Source organism: Panicum hallii, chromosome 9 (genome assembly GCF_002211085.1).
Source record: "Panicum hallii strain FIL2 chromosome 9, PHallii_v3.1, whole genome shotgun sequence".
NCBI classification, from domain to species: Eukaryota; Viridiplantae; Streptophyta; class Magnoliopsida; order Poales; family Poaceae; genus Panicum; species Panicum hallii.
In genome coordinates, this window is record NC_038050.1 from 14,144,893 (window position 1) to 14,170,135 (window position 25,243).

Consider the following 25,243-nt stretch of genomic DNA (forward strand, 5'->3'; position numbering starts at 1 on the left):
ATAACGGTTAGGGTAGGTGAACCGCCCCTATTAATATCCATGTAAATGTAATTGATAGAATGGATTTCTGTTGAACAGAGAATCATTGTTCCATTCCGAAGGTGTCTCTCTTCTTCATTAGCGTCATCTGAGTTCGTTTCACGTGTCATTGTGGTGCTTTCTCATTCCGAAGGGTATTCTCCACAAACAGATATGGTTGATGAGTCGTTGCCCTCCAACTCCATGCAATTGCCAGGTAAGTATACGGCCGCATAAGTCAATTATCTGACAGCCGAAAAATATGACCGCGCGCTTGCTTCTACTTGTTCTTCTCGTCGTATAAAAAGTGTAGTATCCAATTGTTGCTCTTGTACCAGAAATTTCCAAGTCGTTCCGATCAAGAATGAAGAACCGGTGCGCAAGTTCCGTTCCGAAAGTTGTATCGAACCAGAAAATAGCACGATGACTTGGAACCTGCCGCCGCTTAGCTAGTATAGGGCCGAGCTTCCTTGGTTTCAGCTTTGAGTGCGACGACGTGTTTATCATTATCATCAGCTGGTTCGTGTAATGTAATCATTGTGCAGTATGATTGTCTCGTCAGCACCGATCTCTTTCGTTCTTAATCTGCAGGGAAGGGCCGGGTCCGGCGGATCATGTATCGAAAGCGAACGAAGGCAAATCCGCTGCTCGTCCTCGATCGATCGCACGCGGTATTACCTATTGCTGCCATGCTGGTGCACGACGTACGGCCGGCAGCGGTGACGCTGCGACCTGTGAGTTGCGTGACGTCACGCGTTTCCTATCTCCATCGGGCGCCTTGTACGGAAGGAGGCGGCCCGGCCGGAGAGAAGCCTGCGCATTTAGCATTGCCAGTTTAATTTGCCACGGACATTACGGCGTTCGGCACGCACGATGAGTCGATGATTGCTGCTGGTCAGAAGAGGGAACTTCGAGCGGATCGACCGGGTCGGTGGTGCACAAAGCACGACGACCATGCATGTATGTCCCGCGTCCCGGCTTCGGTTGAGGCGCGCCAAACCAAGGATTATCGATGCCCAAAAGTCAGAGCCGCTGAAAGTCAACGTGCGCGCGCGGCTGGCTGCACATACGTACTTCCTACGCGCTGTTTGTATAAAATAATAAAAGTCTGCCAGAGTACATGAAGTTTCGAAACTTCATATATCCACTTCTCCACGCCACTAGATTCTCATCAGATATGGTCACGCACCTTTTTCTCATATTTTATTGCTAGAACGGTGGAGTTCTTATTATTCTATAAATTTTATTATGGTTAGAAAAGAACCATACTAAATTCAAAGAAAGAAGAAGAAGTTGGGCTGGGTTTGCTTCACACGCTTCCCAGGCCACCTGCCAGGCCGTACTCTGTTACGCCGTAGCCCAACAGCCCAATAGGCCCGGTTGATCTCTCTTCTTCTTCTTAACAGTAGGTTCATTTCAGTTCAAAAAAAAAACACTAGGTTCATTCTTGCTACGGGTAGCAAAAGATTTCCAACATAATAAACATGTATACCATGTTGTTGATATCTTAGCAATATGCTGTTTTGAGGCTAATTGAGTTTTGAAAGAATCAATTAGTAACATAGCAGTGTCAAAGCAATCTGGAACAAAACACATAAAAATATAGATTATTCAGGTAAGTAGTTTAAATTAAAGGAAGCACAAGATTGTGTCACTGTTAAGAAGATCATCAGTTAATTATTCTCCCCTATCCCGCACCGATGCCCCCAAAGGCAGCTGGTTGATGAACTGGGCAAGCACAAACAGAGTAGTAGCGTTAGTTAAGATTCACATTTTGTACATTGTTTCAATTTGGCTATTAGGGGCTAGAAAGTTAATCTTAATTAAAGCTACTACTATTAGGGGCTAGCAAGTGAATCTTAATTAAAACTACAATGATAACCCTCTGTACTGAAGTTTATATCTACCTTTTCACCTTCCAGGTTCATGTCCTGACTTACTATATTCAACATGACATTGTTTCCTGCACCAAGAGCAGTGAAGCTGGAGGCAGGGAAGGGTGGGCTTGAGCATTGGGCTCTCACCTTCACCTTCAGTTCGGTGTACAAAGAGGAGGGTTACAATTTTGCAATTCTATAATATCCCTTCTTTGGGAAAAACTGATAGCTGCAGAAACTTTTCGACAATGTGTGCGCCACCAGCACCTTTGAGAATTGATTGCAGTGCAGAGCATCTGAGCTAAGCTATTCCTGCCCTTTGGTAACCATATATGGCCAATCATTTTTTCCCTATATCAGATTTTCAATAGAAAACATGATGCCATATGTTGAGATGCCCTTCTATGAAGTTTATAGAATTAGTGCCATCTATAGAAAGTAGAGTGTTGTAAAACAATAGCAGCAACTATTAACTCAGAGGAAAGAAGATAGAAGAATGAAGAGAATGCAACTGTATAGGAAAGATTGAGATTGTAAATAAAAGGACTGATTTAGGAAGGTAACAGGTAAAAATTAGATCAAAGACTGGAGATCTGGAGCACAACCTGTTTGTTAGTTTTACAAAGCCCCAAAGGAATTCCAAATTATATAGCTCAAAGTGACGGGTATTTCTTCACTGTGATTATAAAAAATATTAGTCTCGTTAGATCACAATTAACCATATACAAGACCAAGGCGATCATAACAACTTCAGAAACTACTTTAGTGATGAAAGCAGGAATGGTTGTACGCCACTCCAGGAGAGCAAACAGCAACTCCAGGTAAAAGGCACCTGTTGCTATCATCCATGCCATCCCTAGAGAAACGACAACACTCAATATCTTCTCATCCAGAAAACATACAATCAAAAAGAGAGAAAAAAGAAGAATCAAAATCCCCCAATCATCTCATCAGCAAAGATACTTCTGAAACCATTGCAAAGATATGTCAGTGCTCATTCTTCATCAGCAATTCTGAATACAAATGCAACTTCAAACCCAGACACCCGGAGCATATTAAGCTTTTCTCAAGAAAAAGATAGCCATAGCTTTACATCAACCATCATACTCAAATATCCTTATTTTTTGAACTACAAATTATAAACAGATTGAAATTGTAACAGAAGGAGTTACTTCCTTTTCATGAATTAAAGTGGGCTACCTCTTCGGATCAGTGGCAAAGTTTATGCTTGGCTGTGCTGGAGCTATGATTACAATATTCCTGAAGCGAACATAATTCAGCTAGGCACAAAAGAAACCAGCAATGAATCAAATAGCAGCACACAAATGCAAATTTTACCCAAAAAATAGATAGCTGAATAATTTTATTGTTCAAGCATAGAAGCATCAGTTAAGCATCCGAATAATTTGAAGCTAATTTTCCATTGTTTGCAAGCACATAGTGATTTGAAAGCTCTATTAGATTCCCAAGCACACTATGGCTACAAACAAAACAGAGCAAAAAAAATGCTTCATACTGAGGGAAGGAGGGAGGAAGGGTCACTGACCTTTCCAGGGTGCAGGATCCCGCAGCCTTGGCCAAGCTTATTTGGAGACTAATACTGTAATTTCAATATTACGAGCTCCACTAATCATGTTTAACAAAGAGCATAAGTCTACAAATGCAGAAAATGAAAAATCAGAGAGCCATTGGAGATATTCAGTGAGACCCTCTTCATTGTCACAACTTCTGGAAAACTAAATATTGATTCAGAGAGCCATTTGAGATAATGCAGCATACCCCAATAAAAAATAATCTTGAACAATGCACGGATTGTTGTGAACCTGACCTACTATAAAAGAAGAATATATAGCCATACTAAAAAGACAAAGAGGAGCAAAAGGTGAAAAAGCAATCTCACTTACTTAATACATAGGAGACATCATCCGAACTTCAGTGTTTACTTACTTAATACAATGAAAGAACCAGGGGAAGCTAGAGAGAAACTCAATCATTATGCCATTATGTAATGGCAGCTTCAGTGTGCAGTTGTGCACTTACTTCAGAGTGCAACGATGATTGGCTAATCATTGAAAGGGTGTTGTTTTGTTTCAGAAAATAAAATAGCCAAGAATAACCTAAGTGGAAATTCATGAGCCAGGGTTCTGGTGGCTCGGGAGCCCGCGGCCATGTTTATTTTCTCAACTGATCTTTTATCTCTAATGGCGCAAAAAATATGTAAATATTTATAGTTGACAAACACTAAAATGCAACAATATGCTAACCAGTGGTCGAAAATTAATTACTTTCCTTTCTATATTATCTTTTCGACTTCCCAGAGTAAGCTACAGTTTCCACACTTCAGAGATCAACACCTTTGAGACCTTTTTTACATCAAGTGCGTCTATTCCAGATGCCGACGCACAAAAATCAACTGTATAAATTATCCATTATTGCTTATACTCTTAGTTCAATATAAAATTCATTTGCAAGCTTCTTGATCTCCAATTATTAGCAAGATGTTTCTTTCGTTTTTACTCTTCAAGATTCATAGCGACTGCAATGCTGGAATAATTGAATTAGGATTTCAGAGTCGAAGCAGGTCACTAACATTACCGATCTCTGTATTCTGATTCTTTGGTCAGAAGATAATCCTATTGCAAGATGAGAGAGGGTTCGCATTGATGAGGGAAGAAACAAAAGGCAACTCACACCACGAACTCAAGCATCCATCGCAATCTCAGGTGAAAGATTTCGATATGCAGAAAATATATCAAACTTTACCACTTACCAGCCGCTGCAATATGCAGAAAATAATTGAATCTTTACCGGCGGCTGCAGGTGGTTGAGCGACATGCTCCCTATCCGCGCACGGCGGGGATGTGGCCGGCACGTTCGGGAGGGGTGATCGTGGCAGCATCGTCGGCCAGCCGAGGCTCCGCAAGGTGGGGACGGCTGGATGCAGGGGAGGGAGCGGGGGCGGAGAGAGCGTGGAGATCAGCGGCGGCCGGTCAATCTCGGCGAGCGGCGGTGCGGAGGCCCGTGGATCCGCGCGAGTGGAGGTCGGCGGTTCCACGTGCTGGCCGTCGATCCGCGTGAGTGGAGGAGAATGCGGGGGGAGAAGGATGGGGGCGGGGGGCGGTGCAGGCCGGCAGAACATGGGTAGCGGGGGATCGTGCGATGTCTCCTTCACGCGTGCAGTGGCTTCCCGCAGATCGCCGGCCAAGGACAGGAAAGGAACCTGGGACGGCAACAGCTCGCGGGAAGCGAGGGCGAGGGCGACCGCGATATCGAGGGTTTGCTTTGCAGCGCCGTCTCGGAGGAGCAGACGGCCGTGGTGGCTCGTAGGAGGCGAGGGCGACGGCTCGGAGGCGGCGGGTTTGGTTTGCGGCGCCGACTCGTCATCATTGGAGGAGGAGTCGACGGCTATGGATCGTAGGAGGGCGACGGCGACGGAGTGGAGCGGAGGAGGGGTGCGTGGGCGAGGCGGTGCCGCGGCACGTACGACCGGGATCGGACGGTGATGGCCAGTGTTTTGGCAGGACGATGACGCTGAGGGCCGTCAGGCTGATCAGAGGTCTGGATTAAGTCAAGCGGGAAGTCAAGAGGGATCAGACGGCGTAACAATGCACTTGGCAGGACGATCGCGCGGGGCGGGTTTGGATCGGACGGCACACCGGTCTCCTAATTATTTGTTTTAGTAGCAGAGATAGAGATTGTACGATCGCTCTTTTTTAAAATGAAATTACTAACCATTAGTCGAGTGTTTTTTTAATATCATATTCACTCGATTCCCACGGACTGTTTAGGATGTATTTGTTTTTGTGTCTGTTTTGCACCTTAAATAGAGGCCGCCCTTGGGCGGTATTTGTATTCGTTCTGTGGCTGGCCCATTGTTATTAGTTAGGCCGTAGTTGTTTTCATTTCATTTAGCCCTTACTAAATACAGGATGACTCATTAGTTTCTGTTTTGCAGGCAGCCGTCTCCGTTGGGATGTTGAGGTAGTGTCGTCAAAAGTCAGCTTTGCCAAAGTCGATGAAGCTGGCCTGGCGTTGCCGAGGCTCACGCTGTTCTTCACGCCACGGCAGCATATGCCCTTTTCCGGTTGATAGATGGTGTGTTTTTCACTCGATTTCTTTCTACTCTTTCCTTTGATAAAAACCGACTGAACTTATTCTGGTTTTCACTCGATTTTCCTTTGCCCAACATTGCTACGTGGCATGATTGCATTGGTTTAAAAAATTGAGTGAAGTAGACATAGAAATCACTCGAGTGTTGCACAGTCACACTACTAATGATTACTCGAGTATTTTTTTAAAAAAAAAATTACTAGTTCGGTCTCGCGCGTAACCGTCATCATGGATGTCTGCAATCCTGCTGCCGCAGCATGCTGGTTACGCAGCTAGCTTGCGCTCGACCAAGCAAACACAGCACCGCCTCCCGCGCCTGTCCCGCATCCACGACATTGATACTTAGCAACATTTCTGCCTGGATATATGCTTTTATGTTTGACAACTTTATTATGGTTGATTCGATTTTCTGCGTGCTATGCAAAAATTGTAATTAGAACAAGTCTTACAATGACTTTACTGTACTTCAATATATACTATTAAACTTTTGTTTTTTTGCTTGATGACTCATGAACTAGCCTTTTAATATTATTTTATTATCAATTTTGGACCATTACTCTTAGTTGTAGCATCATATCAGAATTTATTTCCTTGTTTCAATACATGGCCATCAAAAGAAAATCTAGCATGCAGTAACTGATGTATTTGTTGATGCAGGCATATATTATTTTATCTTAATTATATTTTCCAATTTGAAATACGGATTTATTTGTTATCGTTCGGTAATTCCATTTGATTTTATGATCATCTTGTGTTAACTTTTTATCCTGGAGGGTGTAATATTTTTTTGGGTTAGATCAAATTAATGGAGAAATTTGTATTGTTTTGTAAGACCAAATGTATGCTTTAAGAGTAAACAGCATCAAAGGTTTGTCAACTTGTAAATAAATGAGTATCAAGTCCACAAATTTTATAAGTTCATTTCTATGTTCATAACCTCTATAGGTTATATCACTATCCTTGTAAGTTTGCTCATCCCCTGTATGTAATCTTCAGATTTGTTTATATTTTCCTTTGATCCATTTATTCTTTTTCCAACAGAAAAATCGTTATTTAGCTTTGACGAAAGCCAGTCGTTAGCTGCTAGCATGTACATCATATTATTCAACTTTTCACAGATTGCTTACTCAGTTGATGCTCTTACTTTTGTTTTTAGTAAAACATATGCCACACAATTTGTTGATTCAATGTTTTTCATCTGGATGAGTCATCATCCTCCATGGTGAGGCAAGCACCACACCAATCTAGATTCAACGGTTTTTTCCTCTGGCATCTCTTTATGGGGTTTGAAGTATCTCTTTGCCCATTATTTTATAGACTTGTCCACGGCACGTGATTTCATCTAATTGGTACTAAAAATCGATTGAAGTGCAATAGAAAATCATTGGAATCCTGGGATGTGATACATACTCCCTCCATCCTATAAATACTTTTCGTTTAAAAAATTTCAGACATATTACTAGCAGTGGAAAATAACTATGTTACCCCTAATTAACTAAAACAATTGTAATTGAAGTCTGCGTTGTTTATGTGGTTCCCTATATTCTCAATAAATGCAAATGCATTGGAAACAGAAAAGTTACATCTATTTAAACATTTGATTAGCTTCGTGCACTTCTCTATGCAATTACTTCTTGATATTTAATATTACTTTAATTAGATGGACTTTACTGCAATCTAAATAAACGATCTTTATAGAATACAATTTGAAGACTAAACGAACAGTATTTGTGGGACGGAGGGAGCAGGAACTATTGACTAATTTCAAATACCCGTTCACCTATGTATTTGTAGACAATCAGTGCCACATGGCTTCACCTTATTGGTTTTAAAAAATCGACTGAAACATGCTAGAAAATTACTCGAACACCGTGGAACATTCCCTAAATCAAACTAGTAAGTACATCGAGCGCTTGGTTGAAATTTTTTACTTAGAAATATCTCAACCCTGCACGACCCAACAAGTGCATTGGGCAGGCTTAGATCGAGATATTCAACCCGAAAATATCTCAGCTCAACGTCTCGACCTGACCCTACCAGTACATCAGGCACACACGGATTGAGATAGTCTCGGCTCGAGCCCAACAAGGCAAGAAAAACTAATAGGCCCGACTGGACCATTGTCGGGCTGGGCCCTAGGCCTAAATTTCGAGATTGCCATTGGGCTTGGGTCCAGAACAAAATTAAGTCGCCTTTTTGTTTAAATCCGGATCCGGTCCATGATCAGGTTTACGTCGTGCTTACCTCGACCCCTCCCCTAACACGGTATCAAACATCTCCCCTAGCTAGCTCATGTGCTACTCTATTTTGTTCTCGATGTACACGGAGCACCTTGACCTCCAGGCAGAGCAGTACATCTCCTTCGCTTGTCGTCTTCAGAGCACTGACCACCCTGGCACAGTTAGCATACTCTAACATCACCGGCAATTGGATCGATTTCTCTATTAGCAACACGCCTTCTTTTTAATCTCCATCTCCCATTCCTTGAAAACAAAGGCCGGACTAATGCTGGCACCATGAAATGGATGGATCGCATGCGTGTGTGACGGCGGGGCCCGGCTAAATATGATATACTGGTTAGCAATAGCGTCATTTCATGGACTAATCTTTTTTCCTCTCGGTGCTCCGGAATGATTGAAAGTGAAAGCGAGAGAATTTGTCGTCTGGCCTGACGACCCCATGTGTTCGGCTTTGACAACGTATACACCAGCATAGATCGCATGGCTCCAGAGAAAATTACATCATATGTGGACCGTCTCACGACCACTCATTTTTTTTTTCTTCCGAAAGAACCAGTCTATGTTGTTAAGCTTTTGAGGATGGTGGACAGGTGGAGGCGGCACTAGTAGGGTGACAGTTTTGGAGCATCTCTCTCAGTCCCTTTCTTGTTCCTTCCCGGCAAAACAATCATGTTACAGGGCTCAACAGATCCACATAAATATGCAAAAAAAAGTATTTGTTTCACATTTATACCTAAACCACTAAAATCATATGCATGATACAAAGGGTATCTCTTAGTAATGAAAACAAGTGGTTGACTGGTTGGCGATGTTCTTGCCTCTACTTCCTCTTTTATTGTTTTAGAGCTGGGTACAAGAATTAAGGTGGTGTATGCACTAAACGAAGTTACTTAATTATGCAATTAAGGACGGGTAATATTGAAAAATTTAAAAATTATAAAAAGTGGGCGAAAGCAGCAAGTATTTTGCATCAAGATACCTTTTCTCCTAGTTGAAGGGAAAGGACCCTTCTTTAAACCCCTTTCCGCAACAATGGTCAACTAATCATTTATTATACAAGTTGAAAATATTTACTACCTTCTAAATCTAAAATCATAAAGCATTATACGCACCAATCTATAACACAACTTTTCATATCCCACCCCTCTTTTAATCAAATGGTCATTTAGGCTAGACGGCCGGCCATGTTCATGTTTAGTCCAATTAAATAGCCATTTTACTAAGGTCATTATCTGTCACTGCACCTGGCTTATTATGCCAGCTCGTTCAACCTTAACCTCTCGTAGCTATGACAAGATCCTAATTGACAAAAGTGAAGCAACATTCAGAAATTTTGCAAAACTCTTCTACAAAAGTCATGGTTTCATTTCGATCGGGGGGAGAGAGAGAGAGAACTGGCAAAGCTTATTCGTACTTCAGCTCCGTGCACTTTCAGTGGCACACTCGTCTCTCCAGATCCGAAACGGGGCGCAACTTCCCTTACTCATACGTTCACCACGTATTGTCATTGACATCCGGGTCCCACGATACGAAAGCCCCACCGGTCAGTCAAAGCCACTTCCCCCGCAAAGCCCTCGTCCTTATCCCTAATCCACACCGGCAGCTCCCCATCCCATCCGTCGCCATCTGATCTCCCCGTCGGCGTAGGTCCCCACCGCCTGACCTCCCCTCGCCGTCGCGAGACCGAGCGGCCAGTAGCCGCAGGAGTAGGTGCTCCGTGTCCCGCCCTCCAATACCCGAAAGGGGACGCCACCTCCCCTCTTCGCACGGCACGCGAGGTGTTCGACGGAGAGCCGCACAGGAGGTGGGGGGGAGCCGGCGGGCCGCCCATGTCGAGCGGCGCGGACGGATCAGCGCCTGGCCCGGCCCTCGACCCAGGGCCGGGCCCGGAGCCGGACCGTGAGCCGCCCTCGCCGCAGGCTCCGGAGCCGGCGGCGGGCCCAGCTCCGCGGCAGGAGGTGGTGGCGTTGCAGATGCAGGCGCCGGCGCCGGCGCCGCAGCAGGAGGCGGTGGCGTTGCAGATGGAGGCGCCGGCGCCGGCGAAGCAGCAGGAGGCTGTGGCGTTGCATATGGAGGCGCTGGAGCCGGCGCCGCAGCAAGAGGTGGTGGCGTTGCAGACGGAGGCGCCGGTGCCGGCGGTTACCATCGTGATCTCACGGTCAGGGGAGGAGGTTCAGGCGCCCGATGCAAAGGGCGTCTCCCCGGCGTCCTCCCCGCAGGCCGGTGGCGGCAAGGCCACGGTCGCCTCGGTGTCGGTGACCGTTGCGGCGGCCGCGAAAGAGGCCGAGCTGGCGAGGTCCGACAGCTTCGACGACTACGAGCAATGCAGGTAGCCCGTCGTTGTGTGTTTAGCTGTGCCCAAGCTCGGATCATTTTACTGAATTGCTAATCGGGAAGGTCACGGGTGTATGTTTTGCTTGGAAGTGTTCCAATTTTGTAAATTGAACTCGTTAGGTTTAGCAGTTAGCAGTTGCACGTTCAACTGGACTTGTGATGGCATTTGGTGATCCCTGTCCTTGCCACTGCTTGCTCGTGCAGAGAATTGATTGTAGGTGTATGAATGAACTTCTTCTTTTGTGATGTAGTGATTCATTTCTTGGATTTGCCCTAGCCCCTAGCACATCAACTGGACTTTTGATTACCCTAGCTTGCTTTTCTGACCCTGAGAACCAATGAATTTTTTGCCGCAGTGCAGATAGATCTTGTTCATCACTTATCACAAACGAGCAATAAGTCTTTGAACATGTTAATTGCAATTTTACCCGTGTCTTTGTTAGTATCGGCCTTCCTTGTACATTTTATATGTGCTGATTTAGTTGAGGTGCTAAAGGATAATTCTAATGAAGCTCATATATCAGTGTAGTTAGGCTGTTGTGGAGTGCAAAAGAGAATAAAAAGAATTGCTGGCAGTTACCTTAGCTCATGGTCTTCCTGTAGGTATTTGAGCTTTATCCTAAGGAAGGTAGGTTTTGCTTCCCAATGCAGTTGGTTGACCTTGAATGTAGATGCAAAGGATATTGGGAATAAATGATTTGAGCCTACATCAACTTTGTGCTCAAGCTTGCAGGTTGTAGGATCATAGACAGTACTATTATAGATTATTAAAGGCTAACTGGCAGCTAGGAGGCTGCAGGTGAAAAAAAAGGGTTAATTGGATCCATGCCATTACAATTGTCCGAGTTCACTGATCTGCCAGTACAATTCCTCATATTGAAACCGTGCCATTACAATTTTTCAGCTCTTCGAAACATACCACTACTTACCCCTTCGATGTGTTTCTTAAAATTTATGGACCAAAATACCCCCAGCCTTCTTCTTCCTCTCATCCCCTCCCTCCTTCCTCTCTCTCTCAATGGCCCGCGTCGCCGCCCCTGCTCCATGCCCACGCCGCTGCTCCCCTTCTTTGCCGCCGCCAAATTCCCTCCCCCCTCCCCTCCTCTACCGCTGTCGACTCCTCTTCACCTCTTCCCTACCGCCGGTGACTCCCCCCTCCCCTCCCTTCCCTTCCACAGCGCCACCTCCCCGCCTCTCTGCGGCACGGCGCAACCTCGCGGGCGTAACGCGGACCTCGCGAGCACGTGCGGAGTAGGCAGGGGCCTCGCTGGGGGCATGGAGGTGCGAGCCTCGCGGGTGGCGCGGAGGCGCGGCCACACGAGCGCAGGTCGGGCGCGGCACGACGGCGTGAGCGTAGAGCAGCGGCGGGGCGGCGCGGGCGTGCAGCGGCGGCGGCAGCGCGGGCCGTGGAGAGAGAGGAAGGAGAGAGGGGATGAGAGGAAGAAGAAGGCTGGGGGTATTTTGGTCCATAAATTTTAAGAAACACATCGAAGGGGAAAGTAATGGTGTGTTTCGAAGAGCTGAAAAATTGTAATGGCACGGTTCCAATATGATGAATTGTAATGGCAGATCAGTGAACTCGGACAATTGTAATGGCATGGATCCAATTAACCCAAAAAAAAAGAGGAAGCATGCTGTAAAGTGTTAATCAACATCTGGCTAAACATTTTGTCCAAATGTGCTGTAAGCATATACTTCACCATTGCTTTGGCATCTATTCATGTTCTTGTGGAATCATCCTGGCTCTTTATTTTGGCATTTTTATTTATTCACGGAAACACTGTGCTTTGGTTATTTTGTTCCCATTATAGCCACGACAAATCAGTATTGGTTAGTAGTGCTAACTGCTAAGGGAGTTTGTGCTTTGGTTCACTTGTTTGAGAAGAATAATACTGGATGCACTCTTAATAAGCCCATTATCTGGGGACCAGGTGTTTTTTTCCTGGAGGATTAATAATTTTTTTCACTTCTGTAGAGTTTGTCAGCAGAAAACAGAAGAACCTCTTGTAGATCTTGGATGTAGATGTCGGGGAGATCTTGCTAAAGCACATCGCACATGCATTGATGTTTGGTTTCGTACTAGAGGATCAAACAAATGTGAGATATGCCAGTAAGTGTTCTTCATAGATGGTTCTTGACCGTTGCTTCGAATTACTTTGCCGAGCTGATTTCCTTACTATACAGGCAGGTGGCTGTCAATATCCCCCCTCCAGAGACGCAAGCAAGTGTATGTTTACTATTTTGCACTTTACATCATTCAATATGTATTGGTCCATTTGGGGAATGTATGCTTCCTGGTTCATACGATCATTATGCTCTAACTAAGAAACTTATCTATGTTTATGTTTAGCAAGTTAAAATTTTTGTTGTAGGTTCATATCTGTCTGTAGTTTTAAGAGCACCTCATTAATTATAACAACACCAATTGACTCTGTTCTAAAAGACATATGTTCCACAATTACATAAATTAAGGCGATCCTGAAATTTGAGGAGTCACAATATTGATAGAAGTACAACTGTACAAGTCAAATTCCTCTTTCTAGTTGTGAAATTTACTTGTTTTCATTCAGCAGACAAGTTATTGGGTTTGGAGGGTTGATTCGACTTATGGAAGGGGACGAGGAGGACGTGAAAGGGTATTTTTATGACTGGATACGATAAATAAGAAATTAATGCACTAATTTGACTCTCTATCTGCAATAATGAATTTAGTAATCATGTAACATGTGCAAGCTTTCAAAATATTTTAACCTGTGCACTTCGTTCTGCTTCATATTTTATTTTGTTTCTCTTTATATGTGTAGGGATGGTTTAGCCCACTTTGGGTTGCATTTGCCATTCTGATTGGTGGTCTCTTATTGGACGTGCTGATATCCGTTTCCCTTGGTGTTTCCGCACTTCCTGTCAACATAATAATTGGTATGGAACATCTTTTGCTCTATTGTATGGAACACGAGCGAGGGAGCGAGAGGGGGAGCGAGGGAGAGAGAGGGGGGGAGAGGAGGGGGGGGGGGGGAATTGTTCTTCGTGGCAATCAATGGTTGTTTAATGTACTGTTCAAGGAGCAAAATGTCATGTACAGGCAAAATTACAAGTCACTGGCTGAAATTTACTCGCGTTTATTGTTGTTACTGTTTTATAGTCTCGTTTCATTAAATGGGAAAGACTATTAAACGTTTTTTTTTCTTATTTTCCTAATCTTGAAGTCTAAAGCTTCAGCCTTAGGATCTTACAGGAAAGCTTGGGATTTTCAGGGAAAGACAAGTGACTCAAAACTTGTGAATTCCCTGGAGAAACTACAGGCTTGAAACAATCATTTTTTTTTTCTGAGTAGTGAATGTGATAGATAGTGGTTATGTATGTAGCAGCAACTCAAATTGGCAGTTGGAAATTCTGACAGACCATTTGTCATCAGTGATTGTAATGTCTCTGAGAGATATATCCTATTAGGTTTATTGGCATCAGATATGTTTGTTGTGCTTCATATTTTTTGTTAGGTTGGAGTCATTTTCTCTTTTGATCAATTGTCTTGCTGCTACTTGTTCGTTGGTTCACTTGAAGAAGGCTCTGCGTACTGTATGTTTTTCATTGAGTCACCTCACCTACCTTATGTTTGCAGGTGTGCTTATCGTTCTCGGCTTGGGCACCGCCCTTCGCCTAGCTCTGGAGTGCTGTCAGGAATGGGGCTCGAGGAGGAATGTGAGCAACATGCCAAGGATGGAGAGCATACCGCCAACCGGGTACCATCCTGCAGTCGTATGATTCTGAGGTCTGTAAATAGCGTAGAAACATCTAAGCTCGTGCTGGCTTTTGGATTCTCCTCGTGATTGACTTTATCTCACACGATTGCTGCTCGTCAAAGTCGAGCTCAGATTCAAAGCTTGTTGATCACGATCGGGTCGTGCTCCAATGTAAATAACGAGTTCCTGATTCTCAGTGTTCACCGGCAAGTGTTGATGCCAGATTGTCAGACGGATTGTGGATGCAACCTGGCAAATCATGCAGCACAACAGCGTTACGTTAGGTTTCTTCCGCCTCATTTTCTGTTCTGATGGCTACAGTTGTTGTGAAGGCCATCTGAGCCCATGGAGTTTCATCTCTAGCCGTAGATATAGTAGGCTTAGCAGTGGTATGCATGCTTGTTACGTATTTCTAATATCATTTGAGCGCTGAATTGGGTTGGATTTAGCACGATTCTTAGCGATGGTAATTTTTTCAAAGAAGCGAAGGTAATTTAAGGCCTTCCGCAGTGTGAGCTCTGAGTGATGCTCCAAATAGAGAGAGAAAATCTAAGCATCACTTCACACACTGCAGCTACCAATCCTCAGTGATGCCAATGGAGTAAACAAGCGGAAACGACAGCTTCTTCTTTCTTGCAAGTACTGATCTGTCATTCTTTACCATTCTTGAACAATCTTTGTTATATTTGGTAGGCCCCACAAGTGATGCCGCATAAACTTTTCACATTGCAGCTCCAAAGAGCAGTGCCCATTTTTTATTGTGGGTCCCATTTTTTTTTTTTTGGCATCACTGCACATTGTGGAGGGCCTAACATTCCCAGAAATTTCGCATTTCCTTCTAAATTCAGATTTGTAGCTACGTATCCTCTTAGCAAGCCTTGATTCGCATCAATCCGGTTACACGTGGCCACGCCTTAAGACAGTGCTTTTTTTTTGTGAGGAAGACAGTGCTTTTGTTACTTACGGGTACTGAAGACGCCATTGGCAAATCCGGCCTAGCTGGGTGAGTTGTTTTTGGGAAGGAAGAAATTAGAGTTTTTTTAAAAAAAAAAGGTTAAAAAAATTAAATTTGAAAAAGGGGTACCGTTTTGAAAATTTTCGAAAAATGGGTGCCTCCTGCCCGATCAACGGGCGGGAGGCGTGGGGCCAGCGACCTCCCGCCCATCCAACGGGCGGGAGGTCCGAAATTTTTTCCCAGACCCCTTCCGAGGGTCTCTTCGCGAATAAGAAAAGCTTTTCTTATTCGCAAAAAGGCCCCTGAGGCATCCCGCCCGCCCAACGGACGGGAAGTTCCCGTTTTCTTATTTTCAGTTCGAATTCTTGTTTTACATACTATTTTAAATTTATACTTTTTTCAAATACAAGATTTATTCGCCATACTCTTTTGTATATATATAAAATTTTAATTCAATTTTACGAAGAAGATTACTGTATCTAAAACTCGTATGAAGATGGTTAAACGATAACGTTTTGCAACATAGAATCCAAATATTACGATAGTACGATACATCAACCCATTAAAAATAAAATAGTATCATACAAAAACAGTTTAAATATATAGAGTCCACCGAATCAGGAGTATCTACCCCGCCTGTCCCGGACCTCGCACTCTCTTCATCCTCCCCCCTAGTCCTAGGCCGTCGGCGTATGTGGCCCTCCGAGTACGTGAATGCATCTGGAGCACGGTGAGGACGAGGCGGAGGAGGTGCTGGCGTGAACGGATCATCCTGGGACTGTGCAGCCGGAGCGTCATACGTCTGGGAGGGATCAATGATATCAGGCCCGGCGCCGCCGCCCACCAACTCCGACCAAGCGACGAAGCCGCCCTCCTAGTCGTTCCAGTCCGGCACACCGAATAGACCACCGTGTGCAGGAGCTCCCATCGACCATGCATGCTAAGTATAGCCCTGAGAGTACGGAGCAGCTGGCGTCGAACCCGACGAGAGAGACGTTCCTGGAGCATAGGCGCCAAACGTCTAAGGCTCCATTCTTGCAGGAGGAGATCCTATTGCCGTCGAGTGCATGACTGTAAAAACAAACGAAATTAGTCGTGTAAATCAAAGTTGATCGAAATGGCAATAATAAAGGACTTACAGCTCGAACTAGCGGCAGTACCGCTGGACGCTGCGTGCGGTGCTGCAGAGGTCGACGGGTCAGCTGTGTACACGTGGGCGGACGCATGAGATGAACTGGAGGCCCCCACGTCGTCTCTGCCGCGACACGTCAGTGCACGTAACGCTCGCGTCAAGTTGTCTTGAATCTTATGAAAGCTGTCTTTGTACTGTGCGTCCGGTACACGTACTCCACGTTCAAGCAACGTGATCTGAAATGTAGCTTCGACCTCCGCGCAGTTGATCAGATCGATCTGCATACGTAATGGGAAGCAGAGTAATATTGTTATCAATTTTTTATAAAAAAAATTCATAATTGAAGTTGCGAAAGACGTACCGCGCCACGCTGCGCCTGATCACGGTACAAGGGATACATGTCCGAGATGGTCGGCTGGTGCTGATGCTCCGCGTCATCAATACGTGAAAGAGTGACGTACGGACGCGTGCGAGTGAGGTACCAGCGGAGGTATACGCCGTAAGACGCCTCCGTGTGTGGCTGCGGCTCGTCCCACACATTGTTAGGTGCGTTTAGCCACCCTCCTACGTACTCCTGCAGCTTGACAACCCAGTTGACCTTGTTGGCATGATATCCCCTGCGCGAATATCTGTTGCAAACATTTGAAAGACAACATTATTTCATGATAACGATCGGTCCAAAGCGAACCCATCGTGGGGCTATCCTCGTGCCACATCCCATAAATCTCGGGCGGATAAGACTCCTCGCTGATTAGGGGGCGTGCTATGGTGAATCGCTCGTACGACCATAGCTGCAGCAGAAGTGGATAGCCTATGATGACAGCGGTCCTCTCCGTCTTGAAACAGGCCTGGCAAAGGCCTCGGTACGTGGCAGCAAGCACTGCCGATCCCCAGCTCCACCCAGGTACCTGGCCCGGCTCCGCATCCGCAATCGCGCCCGCGTACTGGATGAGAACCTTGTTGACATAATTGCCGCTAGAGTTGCAGAAAAGAGTCCAGCCGAACAACCACAACAGATATGCCTCCAGGCAGCGCGACACCTCGTACTGCTCAGCCAGAGGGTGGAGATCCTGAGCCTGAAATATATTTCTTTAATGCTTAGAGGTAGTCACAAATGATTCAATTAAATTAATTAAAAATAATTGTATTACCCAACCCTTGGTGGGGCCGGGCGCGTCAGGTACGTCCAAAAAATATGGCAGGTTCATTGGAGCAAATCGCTCCTGAAGCTCCGCCCTCCAGGTAAGTGGCACGGCAACCGGGCCAACAGCTTCACCTGCAATGGGAAGCCCGAGCAGGTACGACACGTCCTGCAACGTGGGGGCCATCTCCCCGCACGGCAAGTGGAACGTGTGCGTCTCCGGACGCCACCTGTCCGCCAACGCCGCAAGTAGAGAGCGGTCCAGCTGCATCCGCTTCTTCGCGCCACCGTCTTGGCCGTCGCCAGCCTGAAGCATACGTGCGAGTGGCAGCAAACCAGCCTCACGTAACCTATATATTTTGCATTGTGGTTACAATTGTCGTACAAGCTATACATTCATTCCGTAAAAAAATACAAAGTATCACCTGTCAAGCCAGCGGTCGTCCAGGTGCAACAACTCTTTTGCTACACGAGAGCGCAGCTAGTGAAGCTGCTGCCCCTCCACCGCTGCCAGGTACGACCTGTGCCGTTCGTCGGTGTTCGCGTCAAGGAGCTCCGGTGTCTGCGCCATATCTGCATGAAAAATATAACTACCCTAAGACATATTCCTACAAACAATTGAAAATACTAAAAACTATTCAAAATATAACTACCCTAAGAAATATTTTAAAAACTATTGAAAATACTAAAAACTATTCAAAATATAACTATCCTAAGAAATATTCCTAAAAACTATTGAAATACTACAAACTATCAAAATATAACTACCCTAAGAAATATATCTAAAAACTATTAAAAATACTAAAAACTATTCAAAATATAACTACACTAAGAAATATTTCTAAAAACTATTGAAAATACTAAAAACTCCTCAAAATATAACTACCCTAAGAAATATTCCTAAAAACTATTGAAAATACTAAAAACTATTCAAAATATAACTATCCTAACAAATATATCTAAAAACTATTGAAAATACTAAAACTATTCAAAATAGAACTACCCTAACAAATATTTCTAAAAGCTATTGAAAATACTGAAAACTATTCTAACAAATATTCCTAAAAATAATTGATAATTATACGACTAGAACGAGAATATACCTCCAAACCGACGTGTGAACAGGGCTTCACCGCTTCCTCTCCTCTCTTCCTCTCCTCTCTTTCTTTTTTTCTTGATTTTTGCTGAATAATATGGGAATTTGGGGGTGGGTGGGGGCTTAAATAGTGGGGGGGGAGGGAACGTCCCGCCCGTTGGGAGGGCGGGATGCCTCTCCGGGTAACCTCCCACCCGTTGGGAGGGCGGGATGCCCCTCAGTGGACCTCCCGCCCGTTGGACGGGCGAGATGCCGCGTTAGGGGCTTCTTCGCAAATAAGAAAAGTTTCTTATTCGCGAAGAGACCCTCGGGAGGGGTCTGGAAATATTTTTGGACCTCCCGCCCGTTGGATGGGCGGGAGATCTCCGGCCCCACGCCTCCCGCCCGTTGATTGGGCGGGAGGCACCCATTTTTCGAATATTTCCAAAACGGCACCCCTTTTCAAATTTAATTTTTTTTAAATCCCTTTTTAAAAAAAAGTCGAAGAAATTAGCCAGATGAGCTGGGCCATCTCTCTACCAGAGCTCCATTCCACTTTAGCCCGGCCCACAAACACACTACTACGGCCCATAAGCGTCGCATTCGAAGCCTACCAACCACATCACCGGCGGGGCGGCGGGCTCGCCCAGCGCCGTGGAAACCGTAGCCGAAGAGAAAGAGGAAAAGAAGCCTACACGCCCAATCTCGCGTCTCGCCGGCGGCCGCCACCGTCACCGCCATGATCAGCATCCTCGCGCAGGTAACCCAGCCTAAACCCCTTTAAGCACCGAGAAATCGACAGGATCCCATTTGATTGTTGTGGCTGATTCGGTTCGTTTTCTTGTTGGTTGGGTCTGGATCTACGCGCAGGAGCGCCTCCTCGGGTTCGCCCTGGGCTCCGTCTCCATGGGCGGCTTCGTCCTTCACCAGCGCCGCGCCATCTACCGCTCCCTCGCCGAAGCGGACGGGTCGCCTTACTCCTACCAGGTCGGCATCTGGCTGCTTCCTCCGAACATAGCAAATGTCTGCTTTCTGAACTATTGTGGCGGTTCATGGCTTAATTTTCCGTTGAACGCATGACAGACTTCTAGTGACCATCAGAAATTCGTGATCTTTTGTTTATGTTGTGATCTTTTACCGCCACTAGCATGGCAAATTGGCAATAGGCAGGTTATAATCACACGGGTTCCAATTAAAACAGATATTTAGTTTGAAGAATCCTCTGTCTTTCTATGACGTTAGTGCAATTCCTTCAGTAACGCATTAAGCGAATGGGTTGCTGCAACTGCAACCATTACAATTCTATATTCAAGGTAGTTCATTCCTCACCACAGTAGAAAGGTGGACATTGCAAGCTCAATAGATAACAAATGATACCTCCGTTCATTTCAATACATTTTATTTTTTAGAAAAAGTCAAACTTCCTAATTTTTGACCAATAGTTGATCAAATTATTTGCAAGTTTAGTGATAACAAGTTTGTCGGTACATACGGACAGAGGTACCTCCTGCTAGGGTGTCCAGCTCTGGCGTGTGCGCCAAGTGCATCGTGGTGGACGCACTCCACCACGTGCTCGGCCGCCTATCCTCGATCATCGCGGGCCTTGCCCACCAGAGAGTCGTCTGACAGCGTGCCCAACCTGATGGGCGCAAGGTTATCCGTGACCTCGCCCTTGGCCTTTGGGTGACGTGGCGTACGGCCCGGGCCTGACAGCTGGGATCATGGTCTTCGGACCTCCCTCCGTGCTCTTATAGGTCCGGTGCCTCCGCGTACCCACAAGAATAGGGTGCTTGGAAATGGCCTCCACAGGCCCGGACCCCCCGGGGGGGTCCGGCGCCGCCACGTGTGGGAGCCAGACCCCAACAGGCCTGTCCACCCGGACTGGCCTTGGGGGCCCGGACCTCCCTTCCCCTCGGGAAGGGGTCCGGTGCCACCACGTGCCGCCCCGACAGCTAGGCCAACCCTGCCACATGCCCGTGGCAGAAGGCCTTCCGTGGGACGCCGGCCCAATTACCGCATTAAATGCGGGTAGCTGGGCTGCGCGTGCCCAAGACAGGGCATGGCCTGCCCACTGACACACTGGGCAAGTATGCTGACACCACGGTAAGCCCGCCTGTTTCCAAGGCGGCGCGTCACTGTGCTCTGCGCGCGGGCGAGTGGCGTGTAGTCACATCACAGCTCCGCGCGCGTGAGCAAGGAGTAATGATGGACTGCTGCAGGCGAGCTAAGGCGTGCGCTGTTACAGTGAGCACGGAGGCGACGGCGCGGCGGGTCAACGTAGCGCCTTCGCCTGTCAGCGGGCACTGTCCCAACAGTGACAGCACGTCTTCCACTGTGCGTAACACTGACAGCAGGCACTGTGCCAGTAAGGTGGCACATGACTATACCCAGGTTGCTGATACGCACATCAACTTCTCGATCGAGGACTACAGGAAGGAGCTGGAGTGAAGATCACCGAATCTGTGGCATTGAAGGCTCCAGTGAGCATATTATTTAATGTGTCACCCGGTCCACCTGTCGGGACCCCATCCAGTGTACGCACTCCGCTTGAGTCTATAAAAGGGAGAGTGCGCCCGTTAGAACGCGGGTTCAGATAAGCTTTCTCAAGCTTTCTCATGCTCTTCCAAGAACTCATAAGCAATACAACACACAAGTGGACATAGGGTCTTACGCTCCGGCGGCCTGAACCACTCTAAATCCCCGTGTCCTTTCCGTGTTCATCCACCCTTTGGTCAAGCGTTCCTAGGTGTCCCCCAAACTCATCCTAAACTAGGATTAGGCGGGTGCATTCCGCCACCCGGCTGGAGATTTCCTCCGATAAAGTTATATCACTAGATTTGCATATCAAAGTACTTTTGATATGCTATTGGTTTTGTAATGATTGATGGTATATTATAAGAGAAATCGAAGGTCAAATATGCTTATGGCGACTTTACAAATCAGGATGAAAACTAACATAGGCTAAAAACAGAAATTTAGGAGGCTTTTATTCCCTCCTTAGTTTGTTGTATTTTTCCTCAAATCCGTGCTGTCTGGATCTGGATTGATGTTCCTGTTGCTGCTTCACTAATAGAGATTGTAGTTTAGTGTGGTATTAATGGCATTATAAAATATGAGAAACCTCCAAGTTAGAAAATGTCAAATTCTGTTTCTGAAACCTTTGCGCTTGAGGATTAAAGTCTGCATGTTCTGAAACCAGTAACATTACATGATAGAAAAGCAAAACCTCAAAAGAGCTACGGAGTCCGAAACTACTTTGTGAACACTGCTATAATTTCTGCATGATCTCGTACAAGAGGTCAAAACACATCCAAGTATTAAATGGTTATCCCATGTATTATATGTTTATTGGACGAGGAACCATTGGGATCTATTCAAATTCAACATATGGTGCCTTTTTTAAGAAATGGAACTGGTATCCCCTCAGTTTTCTTACATATCAAGATACAAATATTGCAAAATTCGTAGTGAAGTCGGTGAGAAAATGGGATCTAAATATCGCACCTCTGACATTGAGCATGTTTCCAAGGAAAAATAATAGTTCGTAATTGTGAAAGATGTGTGTTTGAACTGTCTTTCAAGTGGAAGTGATTGCTAGAAACAGCATCAGAATATAAAGCCGGAAAGTGGTAAGCCTATTATCATGGATGTGTAATGTTTATGAGGACATATGGATCACCATATTTTGAGCAGTAAGAAATATTGTCCCCTTTCATGCACTTCAGGAGACATAGCAACAAATGAAAATTGCTTTTTCCAAACTTTTACTGAATCTTTCCTGTTAACTGTGTCAGTTTTTCTGTCTGACGATGAAGCTATTCTCACTGCCTCAATCTTTCTGTTACACAGCCTGGTGAAATCACCAGTAGCAGAAGCTCGACTGAGTTGGCTCATGTATGGAACAAGGCGGTGGATGAGACTCTTGGACGACTTGTTGTATACCTTAGCTCTCGTGGATGGTGATTCAAGCACCATTTTGAACATGGCAAGTGAGGAAGCGCACAGGGCAGTGCGAGACTTTCAAGCCATTGTTGTGCTGAAACATAACAGATGTACTTGACATTTCTCTGCACCCGGAGTTGAACATGTTTTGTTTTAAAAGCTTCCCCAGTGACCTAATTATGTTGAATATGGTTGATTCTGCCGTACATTGTTCCCTGAACAAGGATCTGGATGTTACCTCATGGTCAATGCTCTAACCCTGTGGAAAGCCTGGTTCCTCTAAATATTATGCATATATATGTTGAAGAACTAATAAATATTATCATTGATTACTTGTATATGTATTAATAATTGACAATTCAGCTTTTCCAGCATTTTATCTCCAAGTTCTATATAGTTTGTGAGCTAGATAAGTTCTTAATCTGCAGTAAACAAGAGCTTAAGTTTTAAACTTCATTTTACTAGTTATGAGGGAATGCAAGGATAATCTTGCTAGAGTGTTCGTGCCGACATTGTTCCAAGCACACTTATGACTAAGCTCTTCTGATCTTCGTGGACAGACCTGACTTCAAGTTTTTTTTAGAGGACTTTACTTCAAAATTTAAAGAACGCAGAGCATGCTTCAATTTTCCGCCTGTTGCTAGGTGGAAGCAAGAGCATAAAAGAAGTGAAGCATGAAGCTTAAGCTTAGTGTTATGAAGCTTAGTGTTTTAGCTTTCTTTCTTAGTTGCTTGCTTTCTTATTTTTCTTTATTCCTCGTGTTAAGGGTTGAAGTCTAGATACTTATATATCTTAAGATTATGATAGTAGATATTTACTTGTGAACGTTCATGATCGGATAATTTCCTTAATCTAAAATTTTCCGTTTTCCAAAATAGTCCACATTTACACAAGCAGTAGCACCCGACCTTGGCCCAACTCTCTGGGCCCATTCAAATCTACCGAACCAACTACACGCACACACGCACGCACACGTAGCCCGCGGGCCCTGAAGCTATCGCCGCACTACGCGTTTGACTTGGTCGCGCCCGCGTCCGCGCCAGCGCCACCGCGCGCCGCCGCCATCCGGCGGCGCACTACGGCGTACGCCACGCCGACAGCCACTAGCGCCGCCGCCGCGGCGCCGACGAACACTCCGGCCACCGTGCGGTGCCTGACCATCCTGACGGGAGCCACGCCGCCCGCCTCCTGGTCGGCCCTAGCGACGCTCGCCGTAGTTCCTCTGACCGCGGACTCCCTCAGCTGCTGCTGCCCGCGCGGTGCGAGCGCTGGCGCTGACGCGACGCTGTGCGCCCGCCGGGCGCGCGCGCTGGGGTGGAAGAAGTCGTACGCGGCCGGCGAGAGCGCGAGCGGGCTCTCGAAAGGGAGCCCGTGCGGGTGCGCCGCCGTGGGCCTCTCCTCGGCCTGCCCGAGGGGTAGGAGCAGAAGAGCGATCGCAGCCGCCGCCGCCGCCATTGCCGTGATCTTTCCCATGGTTTGAGTTGCACCTTGAACTTTCAGCTGGTGCTTGCTGTTCTCGATCACATTAGTGTGCAGGTGAGTTTGAGCTTGAATTCGTAGTGCTAAGTGCTTATATAGAGGCCCTAGGAGTAAGCAAGCAAAGGTACGGTGTGTGAGGCTTTGCTTCTACTGCAATTCTTGTAGTGGCAAGCGAAAGGGGGGCAGAATGATGAGGTGGTGTGGAGAGATGGAATGATGTCCTGCGAGAGCTTTAGCTCCAGGTGCAGACGATATCCATGGAGGGGTGAGACACATCCTTAATCAGTCTTGCTTAAATCCTGTTTATTCAGACTAGTTAGGGGATCAATCATAGTCACTCCAACATGTGTTTCAGAAACACTGCTAGTTTGTTATTATTTTAAAGCATGCCTTTTACGCAACTTTTCGTTAGCTTTCTATTCGCTTTCGGGCTATTAATGATGGAAGCATTCTTTTGCCAAAGAGGGATGAGCAGAGGATCCTTTGTAATCTTAGGACTTCAGTCATTGAGATTGAGTTGAATATCTTGTAGGTATTGGCGAGGTTATGCACTAGTGTTTGTTTAAGGTCATGTTTGGCCGGGCTTCACTCGGCTCCGGCTTCAGTACCGTAGACCACCGTAGCGGAGCCAGGAGAAGCTTCAACAACCCAGCTCCACCAGCTCCTTCTATCCCCTAGGCAAAAAGGAGCGGAGCCGAGCTGGAGCTGTTTTTCTTACCGCTACAGGACGAAATAGTGCAGCACAGTAACAAGGAGCTGAAGCCGGTGGGGGAGGAGTCCTGCCAAAGAGGCTCTAATTATTTTGGTGTAGGATTGATCACGGCAAACTTAGAAGTAACTCTTGATCAGTAAAAGGGCTACAAAAAGATGCCTCAGGAGCTAATGTGACAGCAGCCAAATACATTACACACACAGCGTACAAAACTAGCAGGCATCAATGCAGATTAATCTCTGCAAGCAGGGTGAATTCTTATATGAACACACCACCCCCGGAATCATCCACTCCAGAGCTGCTTTTATCATCCAGGCCCCAATTTGCACTAGATAAACCATCCAAGGCCCAGAAAAGCCCAGGCAACACCTGCAGGGACGCAGCAGAGGGCATGATTCTTACCTCCCCTTCTTCGCGCACCCAGCCATGCCCTGCCGCGCGCGCCAACGCCCCAGGCATGATTGCTGCCAGCGGCAGGGACAAGGCCG

The 25,243-nt window shown here is 46.0% G+C and overlaps 2 protein-coding genes and 1 long non-coding RNA gene across 4 annotated transcripts; 2 read left to right on the forward strand and 1 right to left on the reverse strand.

Moving 5' to 3' along the window:
* Positions 1-1,922: 1,922 nt before the first annotated feature.
* LOC112873770 lies at positions 1,923-5,353 on the reverse strand. 2 transcript variants are annotated; one of them, XR_003224818.1, is made up of 2 exons: positions 3,442-5,353; positions 1,923-3,155 (listed from the first exon to the last, which is right to left on the reverse strand). It is a non-coding gene; the product is annotated as an uncharacterized LOC112873770 (long non-coding RNA). The 2 variants fall into 2 exon arrangements; XR_003224817.1 differs by having other exon boundaries at positions 1,923-3,175.
* A 4,581-nt stretch (positions 5,354-9,934) lies between these two features.
* On the forward strand, positions 9,935-14,673 carry LOC112873625 (E3 ubiquitin-protein ligase MARCH11). The gene is made up of 6 exons (XM_025936634.1): positions 9,935-10,574; positions 12,555-12,689; positions 12,764-12,806; positions 13,153-13,215; positions 13,384-13,498; positions 14,199-14,673. Exons 1-6 carry the CDS (start codon positions 10,075-10,077, stop codon positions 14,339-14,341), a joined length of 999 nt encoding a protein of 332 aa, XP_025792419.1. The 5' UTR covers positions 9,935-10,074; the 3' UTR covers positions 14,342-14,673.
* Positions 14,674-19,221: 4,548 nt separating this feature from the next.
* On the forward strand, positions 19,222-22,821 carry LOC112873627. Its single transcript, XM_025936636.1, has 3 exons — positions 19,222-19,382; positions 19,493-19,609; positions 22,472-22,821. Exons 1-3 carry the CDS (start codon positions 19,362-19,364, stop codon positions 22,583-22,585), a joined length of 252 nt encoding a protein of 83 aa, XP_025792421.1. The 5' UTR covers positions 19,222-19,361; the 3' UTR covers positions 22,586-22,821.
* Positions 22,822-25,243: the final 2,422 nt, after the last annotated feature.